The 15,816-nt window shown below is 37.5% G+C and overlaps 1 protein-coding gene across 22 annotated transcripts in view; it reads right to left on the bottom strand.

Annotated features, from left to right (window-relative positions):
- Window positions 1–6,855, bottom strand: part of PPP2R2B (protein phosphatase 2 regulatory subunit Bbeta) — a 494,567-nt gene extending 487,712 nt beyond the window's left edge. For 19 of the 22 annotated variants that reach the window (XM_002744335.5, XM_078362503.1, XM_078362412.1 and 16 more), the window contains exons 1-2: window positions 6,678–6,855; window positions 6,480–6,557 (exon numbers count right to left, since the gene is read on the bottom strand). In XM_002744335.5, the coding sequence (XP_002744381.1) occupies window positions 6,480–6,557; window positions 6,678–6,687 (88 nt within the window). In that variant the 5' untranslated portion in view covers window positions 6,688–6,855. Of the gene's footprint in view, window positions 1–6,479; window positions 6,558–6,677 lie in introns of those variants that run through there. The other 3 variants (XM_078362466.1, XM_078362454.1, XM_078362458.1) reach the window with 1 other exon arrangement.
- Window positions 6,856–15,816: the final 8,961 nt, after the last annotated feature.

The raw sequence follows: 15,816 nt of genomic DNA on the forward strand, positions 1-15,816 counted from the left end.
AAATGAAACATTTTTGCAAATGTTATAGGTAAAGGATTCCTCTTTGCAAGGAAGTCACAGTTGTTGGCTTTTACTTTAGGGTATATGAAATGCACCTCACATCATATTGACCGTCAAATTGATGTTTCTCTTTCATTAGAAAGTGGAATCGATAGAACGCCTCATCCTTGCCTCTACATGATTGATCTTTTCAGAGAGAGGGAAGGAAAAATGTTATACCCATGTAGCAAAACAGAATAAATACCACAATTATTTCCCATGAATAAGATGAAGTGACCTATGTTGACAGATATCAAAGAACTGCAGAATGAGGAACAAAGCACCCCGGAATTGTAGTATTGTAAAGAAAATGGTTATATGCTATAGCTGGGATAAAAACAGAAACCCCACCAGATAATTCTTTTTCCCATGTTCAAAATCAGACACCAAGTCTCAAGAAGTTGTCTGATATCGAGTGGGCAATTTCCAGCATGTAAAGTACTTCTAATGATGAAATAATATAAAATTCCATGCAATGAATTGCATATATGTTATATGAAATATGCCTGCTAAACAAATCAAATATAAGCATCGCACATGGTAAATCAGAACCTTTAATGTGTAAGTATCTTCCAATAACTAAACTAAGTCAATGGTGTTTAGATGGCATCCAAAGCAGCAGTATAACTGAAAGTTTAGGGCATCAGCAAATTGATTGTTGACTGCATGGCCACATGATCTGCATGAGTTATGTGATCCCATTCAGTTCAATGGTTCCAAATACCATCTGCATGCTGAGGCCTCCCTAGTTTCTATCTGCATCTCTCAGATTGTCTCTTTAAGACATATATACGACTCGTATATATACAACTTATTTCTTGATGTTTATACCTTTGTATCTCATAGCTACTTAATATTAATTATTTTCAAAATGAAGCTCATGATTTTTCTCCCCAAGTATCTTTCTTTTTCAGGTTCCACAGTGTTAATAACTGGTGCCCACCACCACCCAATTGTTCAAAGCTAAAACCTGAAAACGATCTTAATTCCTTAGTTTACTTCTCCCCTAAAATCTACCCTAGTTCCTCCAAAATGTGTATGGAGCCCGTTATCTCTTCATCTGTACTTTTTCCACTCTAATAAAGTTACATCGTCTCTCATCAGACTTCTTATAAAGCTTAACCAAGGAATGGTACTTTTGAGAATGTGTCCCAGAGATATAATCACAGTAGCTAATCACAATTATTGAATAGTGTCTATGTGCTATGTTGCTTAAAGTATATATCTAATTATATTATGACAATTCTTCAGGATAACTTTTATTATCCCAATTTTACATATCAGGAGATAGAATCACAAAAAATTTGAGGTAACTTACTCCATGTCTGTAAGTAGGTGAAGCCAAATTTGAACCAGTATTTTTAACTGTGAAACATATGCTCTTAATTACTATATCACACTGCTTTTCCTGGAAAAATGTAAAGATTTAACTGTTAGGTATTTATAACAATGTTATACATATTGAAAATATGGGTAAATAAACTAGGGTATACATACCTCTCAGTATATGAAAGATAATCCTATACATTGTTAAGTAAAACAGCGATTTACAAAATAGTATTTTCATTATGACTCCATTTTGGTAAAGAAAAATCATATTGATATTGTTTGGTGTAAACTGACCAGTTCCTTGCACAGTATTTGATGCATAGTACTTGTTTCTTGACTGAATCAGTTAATGACCATATATGCATCATCAAGAGGTTAGAAAAATATACCATATTCTGTGTCTCTTGTGCTGGAAAAAACAACCAAACAAACAAAAACCTGAACAAACAAATGAAAAAGAAAAATATAACATAAACTCTTGTCAGTGCTGACCTATGGGTTATGGGTTTATGAATGACATTTATTTTCTGATTTTTATTGGTTAAATGTAAACTTTTTTACACTGAGAATATGTTGTTTTAGTAATCCCAAAAATAAAAAAAGTTGTTTTTAGAAATTATTTAAGGTTTATTTTAAAGGCTTTCTTCCCACAAATCTATTTTCTCCCCCAAATGTGTGAGATTCCTACCTCTTTGGTAGTCAAAGCATTGTAGGCTTTAGCCTAAGCACATTTATCTGTAGCTCACTTTAATTGTGTTCTATTTGATATGATACTTTATCTTTCTGGTCCATACTCTGTCTCTCCTTCAATGGTGCATTTCTTGAGAGCTTGGACTGTATTTTATTTATCTTTACAACCCTCTCATTTTCTGAGACAGTACCCTGGATATAGTAAGCACTCGCTAAATGTTTATTGTTGAACTCATAGTATCATTCGTTTAAAGTCCTATAGAATAATTTGACATGTGAAAAAGTTCTAGTCTACTACTTGATACCTCAGATCCACATAAATATCTTGCACCAAGATGCAATTTGAACATCTTATAACAATCTATTGGTAATGGTCTGATATACACACACACACACACACACACACACACACACACACACATTATGTATGTGTGTTATATATGCAATATATTATTATATATGTACAATATCATACAAATATATATGCATATATGTATATATAATATATGTATATGTGTAAATATATATACATATATGTATATATATTATATATATACATATATGTATATATATTATATATATACATATATGTATATATATAATATATATACATATATGTATATATATAATATATATACATATATGTATATATATGTATATATATATTATATATATTATAATGTATACATTGTATATATATAATATATATACACATATATGTATGTATGTATACACACACACACACACACACTCTCCTAGCCCTTATAGCATAATGGGTAATTATACTATTATCCCCATTCTGCCCATGAGGAAAACTGAAGCATGGAGACATTAATTAACTTGCCAAGGTAACCAGCTAGAAAGTGATAGAACTGAAATAGAAAAAGTCATTAATAGGAATAAGTAATCTGGAAGGGAAAGCCGAATAAGTTTTATTGACTTTGATCATATAGAAAATTAACTTGGGTAGATTAAACCAATTAAACCAAAAGAAATCTGATTTTTAACCAGTAGCACGTGAAAGTCATTTATTAACTCACTCAACAAATATTCAATTTCCACTGAGGCAGTATTAGTGGAGGTTAAATGACATCTAAGATGTGTTGTCCAGGGAACCTCCACGCCAAACACAGTGGTTGTGTGTTTGTGACCAACCTAATTCTTCTTTTTAAAAAGCGTCTGCCTTATTCACTAAAGTGCATTTTCTAAACAAAATAGGAATTGATTGTCATTTTGATCCTTACTCTGACCCAATTAACAATCAGTTCAAGCAGTCTACTTTTGTATCATGCACAGTAAACATTTTTTTTTGAGACAGAGTTTCGCTCTTGTTACCCAGGCTGGAGTGCAATGGCGCGATCTCAGCTCACCGCAACCTCTGCCTCCTGGGTTCAGGCAATTCTCCTGCCTCAGCCTCCCGAGTAGCTGGGATTACAGGCACACGCCACCATGCCCAGCTAATTTTTTTTGTATTTTTAGTAGAGACGGGGTTTCACCATGTTGACCAGGATGGTCTCGATCTGTTGACCTCGTGATCCACCCACCTTGGCCTCCCAAAGTGCTGGGATTACAGGCGTGAGCCACCGCGCCCGGCCCACAGTAAACATTGAAACTTGTTGTCAGTTCACCTGTATTCATGATTAAAGGGATGTGTGCAAAATGCACATTCCCAGCCCTCATTGCAGAGTAATAAGTCAGAATCTCTATTTTCAAAATAATGTTTAAAGAGTAGGGCTTTGGAGTCCCAAAGACTAGGTTTGAAAACTACCTCACCCGTATTTAAGCTACAGTGTCTTTGGCAATGTACTTAATATTTTTTGTTTGTTTCCTTGACTTTAATATCCTGTTAGGTAAAGGGGAAATAAAAATTCTTCCCTGTCATAAGGTTTTGGTAAAGATTAATTTACAATGAGGGTCTAATTATAATAGTATTTATAAAAATAGCTTACAAATATCAAGTACTTACAAAGTATTGAGCACTGTGGCTGCCAGTGCCATATCTGTATTATCTTATTAATTTGTCTTAAGCGAATAATAAGTCTGCAACTGGTAAGGCCTACAGTTAAAGCAGACACTCACTCAGAATTCTCATAATTGATGGGAAGCCAGTAACATGGACAAGATACAAGTGCAGAGTCAGAGAATAATGGATAACTTGGAACAAGTCATCTAGCCTTGTGGTGCCCAATGCCAGTCCACTATATCAGAATTAACTGAGTAAACTAATCAAAACACATTGTATCACCCTAATCCTTGAAACTCTAGCACAGTAGCTCTTGGAGACCTGGGAGTCTCTATTGTTGAAAAAGGTCAAGTGATTTTGAATCATGGCCAAAATTTAAAACAACAGATTAACTTGAACTTTGTTTTCTTAAGATCCGTGAGGTTAGAGAATAGGTCATTTTTTCCTTCCTTTTAAACAAGTTTCTAACGTCTAGCACAGTACTGACATATAGAAGATATTCAAAGATTTTTTTTAGGTGGTATAAAATGAGATTGATAATTTTCTATCTGTCTTCATGGGTCTCTAGAAGGATTTTTTTGTAAGGCTCTATTTGACAATTCATCTCAAAAATAGAGGATTCTATATGCAAATATAATTTTAGATCCAGTAATCCTACTACTGGGTCTATATTTAAATAATAAAATCAGTACATAGAAGAGTAATCTGCTCTCCCATGTTTATTGTAGCTCTAGTCACAATAGCCAAATTATGAACTCAACCTAAGTGTCCATAAACAGATGATGAATAGATACATACAGTGTGAGATATATATATATATATACACATACATATATATATATACATATATATATATACACACACACACATATATATGTATATGCAATGGAATATTACTTATCCATAAAAAAATGAAATCTTGTCATTTGTGGCAACATGGATAAACCTAAAAGGCATTATATTAAGTGAAATAAGACAGGTATGGAGAGACAAATACCACATGTTCTCACTCATACCAGGAATCTAAAAAGGTTGATCTCATAGAAGTAGAGAGTAGTAGAACAGTGGTTACCAGAGGCCTGGGAGGGTGGTAGGAAGATGAAAAGAGATTGATCCATAGGAATAAAGTCATAGATCCAAGGAACAAGTTTTGTTCTGTAGCACAGTAGGGTGACTATGGTTAACAATATCATATGCTGTATCCCCAAACGGCTAGGAGAAAGGATTTTGAATCTTCTTACCACAAATAAATGACAAATGTATGAGGTAATGGATATGCTAATTATCTTGGCTTGATATCATTACACAATATACACGCATCAAAACATCACACTGTACTTTATAAATATGTACAGTCATTGCATCAATTTCTTTTAAGTATAATTTTATATAGATTCATTTATTAACTTATTTTACTGTGCTTTCTTCTACTTTGTAAACATAGAGTATTTGGTTTATGGTCACCCACTATTAGATTCTCTAAAAAGAAATGATGGCAAGATTGTAAATAAACTACCCTTTTCAAATTATCGGATTAATTTTTACTCAAATTATGTTTTACTCAGAATTGAAATGCTACTGTATGACCAGAAATTCACATGTATTTGTGCATGTTAGTTTGATTATCGTGTTCACTTCATCATTCTTTAAAACTAGTTTCAGAACTGTGTTATACCACATCTGGAATCTAAACCTACCATCAAGGCAGCAAAATCTGTTTCAGGCAAGCCCTACTGCATTCTGCTAGAAAAGCTAAACCATGATTTAAAACACCCAGAAGTGCTATTCTAGTTCCTTCCAATTGCCTATCATTCAGTGTTTTGTAATGCAGACACCTTTAGGGAGAGTCATGGAGGTCTCTAAGTCCAGGCTTACAAAAGAAGAAAATAAAGAAAATTAAAAAGTTCTTCAGGAGGAGGAAAACTAATGCATTATCCGAGGTAAAGGGCCCTGGAATAGGAAAGTCTCCTGACAACCAGAAAGGCAATTATATGCTAAGATTGGGATTCAATGTTCCCATAAGTCATATGACTAGACTTGAATTCTCCAATCTCCCTCTGTGCTTCATGTATAAGCAGTGATCCTCCACACAGAATGGAAGGGAGAGATTTATGGTTGACAGTCTTAAAATGTTTGGACTCAGAATTCTACAGTGCTGACAGACCATCCTGAAACCAGGCATGACTAGTTTAGCCTCTGTCACTGCAAACCTATTTTACTGAAATTTCATTTCAGTGCTGCCTCATTGGTGGGAATAAAATAAATGTCACCAGAAAAACAACAACAACAAAAAAAAAAACAGGAGAGAAGGAAATTATTAAATCCATTTCTAGCTTAGAATACAATTCTGGGGTGTGTGCGGACTTAAATTCGTGAAAGCAAAGATGAAAGTTTTTAGCTTTGAAACCAGCACAAACTCCCAAGGAGGCAAGGAAAAGGATATGGGGGTTTCTCCTACCTTCTGTGGTTCCAATCTCGATAGTGCCTTTCACTTGACTGAAGCACCATAGTGTGTCCTGGGTGAGCGTCCCAATTCCTGAAAGCAATACAAGGAGACACTTCAGGTTAGGTAAGAGCTCCCAGTTGTTCTTAAGAGACCAACAAGAAAAGAAATACATGGCAGAATCTATGCATTTCTAAAAGGAGACTTGCACACCAGGTATCATCTCGTCAGAGAAGAGACCCTAATGAGTCCTGAGAGCACGGTCAGTCTGCAAGCACCACGTTCTGCTGTGAATCACTGCTCTGTCTCCTGCTTCTGACCATGCCAGGACCAGTTTGAACTGGAGCAATTGGAGTTTGTCCCTTCTCAGGCCCTGGCAGCACCCTGGAGTGGTTACGAAGGGCTTGCAGTTGTCCCCTGTGTGACTGGCCCTTTTCACGGGAATACTAATGCTTTTGATTGTTTTCCTTCTGTAATGGTGGGGAAGAGAAAGAGGCAGTTCCTTAGGGGGTGAGAGGAAAAGAAAGGCAACATTTTTTTTTCCTAACTGGGTTTCACAGCTTGCATGGTTGAGCGGCCAGTAAGGGGTTAGATACCCAGAGCACTTCCATCTCTCTTGTTCACTTCTTGACTGCTTGCCAAAGTCAGGCTGACTGCATAGTAGGGAAAAACAAAAAAACAAGGCTGGGGATGGGGCGGGGTGGCTCACAGAGTTGGGGAGTCATTTTCTGACAAATGTGGCCTATTTTGTTCCAAGGGGATTTTTGTTTCAGATTCAATTGGACATCTGATGGGTCTAAATGTTCTGAGTAATAGTGACTCCTCGTTTCTACAAACATATATAGCCAATGCTAATACATATATTAACACATATACTAAGAAATAGTCTAATTCCTTTACATATCCAAAAGAGTCCATTACAGAACACTTCTGGATAGCAGGGGTACCAGTTTCCTTCTCAACAGCATGAACATTCCCCTTAAATTCAATAGGTTTTAAAATTCAAGAGACTAGCAGAGTCAAATTTTGGGAGATGGTATGAATTTATGAATAATTAAATTCAGTAAGAAAAAAAACCATGAAATTTCATAAACAAATTGATCTTTAAAAATGCACAGGGAACTGAGTATCATTTTCATTGACAGCCACAGATTTGTATTGAATTCCTATATGGAAACCTTCACTCACTCAGCCACATGAAAGGAGCATTGTCTCTCATATGCTCTACTCAATGTTGTTGACAGCTTATTTGATGGAAGGAGCACAGGGTCATTATTAAAAGTAGAGACTGCAATTAGACAAGAGCTGGGATCTGACTTGGGACAATTTTCTATGTATAATGAGACAGTTTCCCCATCTTAAATGGCAATAATAATAGTACCTATAGGGTTGTGGATATTAAATGTGTATAGCACAGTCAAGAAATTTAATAATGGACACTAGTAGCAGTAGTAAGTATTTATTCTAAAATGTTCCATAGTTAAAAAAAAATAGAATATTGGCTGAGACGATCTCATACACTGTGCTAAGTACTTGACTTGGAATAAGTCCATTCTTACATAAATCACGTGGAGGGCATTATTATTATCATCCCCATTTTACAGGGGAGAAAACTGAGACTCAGGAAGTTTTGGTAACTCCCTCAAGATCACACCTAGGGCATGGCAGAGTTGGTGTTTCAACCAAGCCTGAGTTGCAATATTCCCAGTGTACAGAGTTTGGATACCCATTTGATAGTCTGGGCCCTTTAGCCCAGAGAGGCTTCACAGCAAGAGTCTCATTTGGAAGGCAGAGCTGGAATACAGTTTCAGATATCAGGTAGTAAAGTATCAGTGTCTCCTCTATGATGACACAGGGCTAAAACATCCTAATAAAACTAGCACCTAGAAGGGGAGAAGGAAGGCCTTTGGCAGCATGTATTAGCGCATAGAAAGACACACCTACAGTGCTGATCCTTTCGGGTACTTTCTGCTCTGGCCTTGGATTCCAGCATCAGACATTCTTTGACAGGTTCATGCCCTGACCTGTGAGTTATCAGTGACCCTCTCCACGCTGTGTCAGTTCTGCTGTTGAGATCTGAGACCATGTCTGTCTTAGGGAACAATAGCTACAGTGAGATTTCCCCCCGATTTTTGTCCTGGCACAGTTCCTATATCACTAGCTATGATTCTGGATGTAGATGCTGTTTCTGTTTTCACAAAACATATACTTTAAAGCAAGCAGACATATACAACTCTGAAACGCACACATGCATACATACAAACCTAGGCATATTATATATGAGCCTATGTCTAGATATTTAGACCACTTCACAGAATTTTAGCTCTAGAAGAAACCTTGCTTATGTGTGAAATTATTTCACATCTGAAAAACCCAAATCATAGAAGTTACCGACTTGGTAAATTCACAAGGCATTATATGACCAAGTCACATACCAATGCCAGTTCCTGATGTAAACTCATGGATAGGGTTTCCCAGAGGCATAAGCTTGATTGATCAGAGTTGGTTGATTACTGCGAGGGTTCCAGGAAGCCAAGATATTGTCAGTTTCCTTGTCCAAGGCAGGCTTCCATTGGACCCAAGTTCTGCCTCCCACCAATATTATTGCCAAATAGGGGAATTAGTGATGCAGAGAAAGTCTGGACCACTCCATTTCTTTCCTAAAAGTGCTAAGTAGCAGCTGAAAACACAAATGCCTGTATGGACTAGGATGTAAATGAGACAAGCTGTCCAGGTGTCAGATATTGAGTGATTTAACATTTGATTTCAGTCTGTGATCATCTCAAAAGTGGTGGAAATGAAGGAACTGGAGGATTCAGGCCTTGCCTGAAGGTCAGCAGCTATTTAGCTGCAGTTAAAGGTTGCCATGAAAAATTTCAGCCCAGTGTTACTGGATTCAGTGATATTTTTCAGAAGCAGCCAGAAACATGGATTATTATGTGACTAAATCCAAACGTTCAAAAAACTCCAAATTTTTAAATGTTGTCAATAAGTTCAAATTAGAACACTCACACAGGACGGCTCGTACAGCATAGGGTAAACATCACATCTGCAGGCTGAATATTGTCTTTGTGTTACCAATTTGTAAATCTCTGGTTAGAATATTTGTGCTGAAAGACATTAATACCTAGTTCATACTTACTATTTCACAGATTAGGAAGTGGGGCCCCTGAGAGGAAAAAGAACTCACAACACCATAAAATTACTTCAGTTACAGATGTAGGACACCAAGGGGACAAATCCAATTCCTATACCAGATTCCCTTTTACCACCAGGCTACCTGTCATGATGATGGTTTGGCAAGATACCTGTGTAGATTTAATGAGTGCTTTTTGGGAAGTATATTGATTGCTAAAGTGGGATGATTGGGAGAATTATACCAACATAGTCAGAAAGGAAAATCAGTTTCTCTTAAATTACAGACCTTGACAGTTTCCCTAAACCCCAGTGTTAAATGACACCTCAGTTGCTGTGGTGATGGTGTCCACAAGCAACATTCCTGATCAGGAGGCTGATGCAGATCCAGTGGCTAAACATCTTGGAAGGTGCTCATGCTTTTCTCACCCTCCACAGCTCAAAAAGCCCCCGAGTTTCATCTACTGAATGGTTGGAAGCTCAGTCCATAGATGGCATGTACCTATCTTATCTCTAGGATCATGGAATAGACAATTTCTGAATCTGGTTAGCCCTTCGAGATCACTTGGTCCAACTGCCTTGTTTAAAAGCAGAGGACACTGAAGCCCAAAAGGGGCATGGCCACACAGTGAGTTAACAGCACACTTGGAGCCAGCCCAAGGCTCTGAGGTCCTGCACAGGGCCCTTCAGAGTTGAGGCTGGCTTCTTTTGTGCCAACTCAGTTTTGCGAATACAATGAACAGAGGGTGTGACATGCAGCAAATAAAGCTCCTTATTGATTGGGAGGTGATTGTAAAGAGTTATTTTCAGGGGCTTTGTGCTAGTAGTGTGCTTCTCTCTGCAGAGAGGGGGAGGGAGAGAGGGAGAGGGAGATGGTGGGGCAGTGAGAAAGAGAGAGAGAGAGAGAGAGATCAATCCTTGCGCAGAAAAATTTTCTCTGAGAGAAATCTAATTTGAAATTGGTTATGTTATAGGCTATAAATGTATATTTAATACATGGAAAGAGCCTGTAATGGTGCAAACCTCTCTGTTGTTATGAGGATATCACAATAACTTATGGAAGGCACTTAGTGTGAAATATGAATGAATGTCTTGCTGACACATCAGCCCCAATTTGGTATGGAAATCTTTCTATCTAGGAAGCCGAATTTTTAAAAGGAGGGACCTAGGTACTCCAGAGACAGTTAAAAATAAGGACTTCAGACTTCAGTGAAAAAGAGAGTCTTTCATTTTTCACTTGCCATCTCTATATCCTGTATATTGCTTGATTTTTTAGCAATTGCCACTGAGTTTAGTAAAGAAAGGCCACTTGTGTGTCCCCAGTTTGGCAGAGAGCTCATACAGAATAGAAACAAGCAGAGATAGTAAGCACATCAGGTTTTAAAGTCAAACATTTCCTTTGCACAGGATTGAATCCACCATTAGAAACGGAATGGTAAAACCATCATTGGATCATTTTGCCAGGTGTAGTTTACTGGGGGATTTCAATTGGCAGTCAGAAAAATTGTTAATTGGCTAAACTGACCATCACAACAGTTCATTTACTGGAAGAAAGGGAAGCGAGGTGGAAGGAAGTGGCTGCATTCGGCAGATTATTAAGGAGGTAGAATCAGCTAGGGATTTGTGGTGATTTGCAATCCGAGTGAGAAAGGAAAGAGGTGAAGAAATTTTGAACTGTTGGTGAGACACTGAAGCTACTCGTTCTTTATCGAGCTATTGATCCTATATCCTAATAATTTACTGAACAAAGGAAAGGTTCTATACTTTCAAAAATAATGATGATGCAAGTGCCTCTTTAGAAATCTAACTCTATTTTATGAATCAAAGGAAATGAAGGTGCCTAACATCCTCAAATAGACCCATGTAATATTTGTATAGTAGATACTGAGAAAATGAGAAGACTCCTATTATTTCTTGCCTAATGCATCCTAGCAGGCCATTTTGGAATGTAATTTAAAAGTAGCCAAATACCAAAAGATTGTATTTTACTCTTCTCCATATGTACAATAATTATTTTGTGATCATGTTCTAGTATTTATAGGAAGATTTTAATACATAGTTAATACAGTCTTTCCCACCCTTTCTTTTTAAAAATCTTTTGGAAGTATAATAGATGTTTAAAGATGGGAAATATTTGAGGTGTAGAATTTGACAAGTTATGACATCTATACTGTCACCTTGAAGCCATCATTCCAAGCAATATATAAACATACTCAACTACCAAAAGATTCCTCATGCCTTTTCTTTTCTCTTTTCTTTCTTTTTTTTTTTTTTTTGAGATGGAGTCTCACCCTGTTACCTAGGCAGAGTGCAATGGTACAATCTTGGCTCACTGTCACCTCTGCCTTCTGGGTTCAAGTGATTCTACCACCTCAGCCCTACAAGTAGATGGGATTACAGCCACACACCACCACATCTGGTTAATTCTTGTATTTTTAGTAGAGGCAGGGTTTCACCATGTTGGCTGGGCTGGTCTCAAACTCCTAACCTCAACTGATCCGCCCACCTCACCCTCCCAAAGTGTTGGGCTTACAGGCGTGAGCCAACACACCAAGCCCTTTTTGTAATATTTGCCAGCCCTTTGTCTTGCCCACACTTCTCCTTTCCCATAATCTCAGGCACCTCTGATTTGCTCTATATCTATACATAAGTCTGTACTTTCTGTAATGTTATACAAATGCAATCCTATGGTATGTGCTCTTTCTTCTTGCTTCCTTTGATCAACATTATTTTGAGATCAATTACTGCTTTTGCATGCATCAGTTGTTCACTTCTTTTTATTGTTGATTTGCATTCCATTATATGGATGTACCAGAGTTTGTTTATTCATTTACCTTAATATAGGTTGTTTCCAATTTTTGGCTATTACAAATAAAACTACTAGAAACATTTGTGTGTGCTTTTACTTTTCTTGGGAAAGTAATAGTAGGATGGCCAGGCCATATGATAAGTATATATTTAACATTTTAAGAAATGCCATCCTGTTTTGTTTTGTTTTTTCCAATTTATTTTTGGTTCATGGGGTACATGTGCAGGTTTGTTACATGGGTGAATTGCATGTCACTGGGGTTTGGTGTACAAATGATTTCATTACCCATGTAGTGTGCATAGTAGCCAATAGGTAGTTTTTGAAACTTCACATTTCTCCCAGCTTCTAATTTCAAGTAGGCCCCATTGTCTACTGTGACCACCATTGTGTCCATGAGTACTCAGTGTTTAACTCCCACTTGTAAGTGAGAATATGTGGTATTTTGTTTTTTGTTCCTGTGTTAATTCACATAGATTAATGGTCTCTAGCTCCATTTATCTTGCTGCAAAGAACTTAATTTTGTTTTTATGGTTGAGTAGTATTCCATAGCATATGTATACCACATTTTCTTTATTCAGTCCACTGTTGATTGACATCTAGGTTGATTCCACATCTTTGCTATTGTGAATAGTGCTACAATGAACAGGCGCACATATCTTTTTGGTAAAACAATTTACATTCCTTTGGGTATTTACCCAGTAATGGGATTGCTGGGTCAAATAGTAATTTTGTTTTAAATTCTTTTTTTTTTTTTTTTTTTGTGGAGCGGGGAGGAAGGCAGAAAGGAAGGGAAAAAGGACGGTAGGGAGGAAGGAAGGGATCAAGGAAGGAAGGAAGGGAGGAAGCGAGGAGGGAGGGAGGGAGGGAGGGAGGGAAGGAAGGGAAGAAAGGAAATCAAGCAATGAAAGAGACATTGCCGACCTGGATCTAGAGGTTTACAAGTTGATTTCTTTTTTTTTTTTGAGAGAAGGAAAGAAAAAAAAAATAAGTAAAGGAGAGGAAGAAAGAGGAAGAGAAAGAGGTAGAGTAAATGGAAATATTGCTTTATTTTGAAAAAAATTGGGTATTAATAATGGCCAATCAATGTTTCATTTAAAGTAATGGGTAGGTGTGATGTGGTATTGACAAGAATGTATATTTTGTGTATTTGAAGTGGAGAGCTCTATGAATATTTATTAAGTTTACTTGTTCTGGATCTGAGTTCGAGTCCTTGATATCCTTATTAATTTTCTGTCTCATTGAATCTAAGTCTCCTATCTGGGTGTTAGGATCGTTAGCTCTTGTTGTTGCATTGATCCTTTTACCACTATATCTTTGTTGCTTTAAAATCTATTTTATCCGATACAAGAATTGCAACTCCTGCTTTTTATTTATTTATTATTTATTTTTGCTCTCCATTTGGTTGGTAAATCTTTCTCCATCCCTTTGTTTTGAGTCTTTGTGTATCCTTGCATGTGAAACAGGTCTGGATGTAACATGCCGTTGGGTTTTGGCTGTGTCTTTTGATTGGGAATTCAGTCAATTTAAATTTAGGGTTACTGCCATTTGATGTTGACTGGCTGTTTTATCCATTTGTTGGTGTAAATTCTTCTTTATGTTGGTGCTCTTTACTTTTTGGTGTATTTTTAGAAAGGCTAATACTGGTTGTTTCTTTCTGTGTGTAATGCTTCTTTCAGAAGCTCTTGTAAAGCAGGCCTGGTGGTAATAAAATCTGAGTTCTTGCTTGTTCATAAAAGATTTTCTTTTTCCTTCAGTTGTGAAGCTTAGTTTGGCTGGATATGAAATTCTGGGCTGAAGGTTCTGTTCTTTGAGGATGTTGAATATTGGCCCCCACTCTCTTCTGGCCTGTAGAGTTTCTGCCCAGAGATCTGCTGTAAGTCTGATAGCCTTGCCTTTGTGGGTAATCTGACCTTTCTCTTTGGCTGCCCTTAGTATCCTCTCCTTCATTTCAACCCTGGTGAATCTAACGATTATGTGCCTTGGAGTTGCTCTTCTTGAGGAATATCTTTGTGGTGTTCTCTGTATTACCTGGGGTTGAATGTTAACCTGCTTTGCTGGTTTAGGAAAATTTTTCTGAATAATATCCTGAAGGGTATTTTCCATCTTGGATTCATTCTCTCCGTAGCATTCAGGTACACCTATCAAACGTAAATTTGGTCTTTTCACATAGTCCCACATTTCTTGGAGACTTTGTTCATTCCTTTTTATCCTTTTTTCTCTAATCTTTTCTTCACGTTTTATTTCATTAAGTTGGACTTTGACCTCTGATATCCCTTCTTCTGCTTGAACAATTCGAGTGTTTAAACCTGTGCATACTTCTCGGAGTTCCTGTATTGTATTCTTCAGTTCCATTAATTCACTCATACTCCTCTCTAATTTGTCTATTCTCAATAGGATTTCATCAAACCTTTTTTCAAAGTTCCTAGTTTCTTTACGTTGGGCTACAACGTGTTCTTTTAACTCACCGAAGTTTGTTATTATCCATTCCTTGAAGAGTGATTCTGTCATCAGGAGGCGCTTATTCTCCATCAAGCCTTGTTCCATTGTTGATGTGGAACTGTGATCATCTTTAGAGGGAGAGGCGTTCTGACTTTGAGTATTCTCAGCTTTTTTACGCTGGTTTCTTACTGTCATTGTAAATGTATCCTCCTGTTGTCTTTGAAATTACCAACTTTCAGATTAGGTCTCTTGAGTGGACGTCCAGGTTGTTAGTTCCCAGGGCCAGAGCAGCAGCGTTAAAATTGATGGTGCTTTTCTGCCCAGGATTCTCCTGTCGGGCTTCCTTCTTGTGTCGGTAGTAGGCGACTCTGCCTTCCCGGGGCTCCAAACCTCGGTCAGAAGGGGAACCCGTCCCGTTTACTCTGCGCCGAGCGCTGCCGCGTCACGGTGCCGGCAGAACTGCTGTGCCGACCACGAGAGTCGCGCTGGCGACTCATGTGTTTCCACCACTGGGGGATCTTCTGCTCCGTGAGCGACCAGACTTTGTCTGAAAGTGTGGCGTCCTCTAGTTCTCCGCGCTTTCCCTGAGAGCTGCAATCCCAGGATGTTAGCGATCGGCCATCTTGGATCATTCTCCCGTTTTAAATTCTTTGAGACACCTCCAAACTTCTTTTTTTCCACAGTGGCTGAAGTAACTGACATTTCCACCAATAGCTTATAAGCATTCCTTTTCCTCTGCAATCTTGCCTGTTATTTTTTGACTTTTTAACAATAGCTATTCTAACTGGTGTGAGATGATATCTCACTGCGGTTTTGATTTGCATTTCTTTAATGATTAGTGATGTTGAGCATTTTTCATATGCTTGCTGGCCATGTGTATGTCTTCTTCTGAGAAATGTCTGTTCATGTCCTTTGCCCATTTTTTAATAGGGTTGTTTGTTTTCTGCTTGTTAAGCTCCTTATAGATTC

The sequence above is a fragment of the Callithrix jacchus genome, chromosome 2, assembly GCF_049354715.1.
Source record: "Callithrix jacchus isolate 240 chromosome 2, calJac240_pri, whole genome shotgun sequence".
Lineage (NCBI taxonomy): Eukaryota > Metazoa > Chordata > Mammalia > Primates > Cebidae > Callithrix > Callithrix jacchus.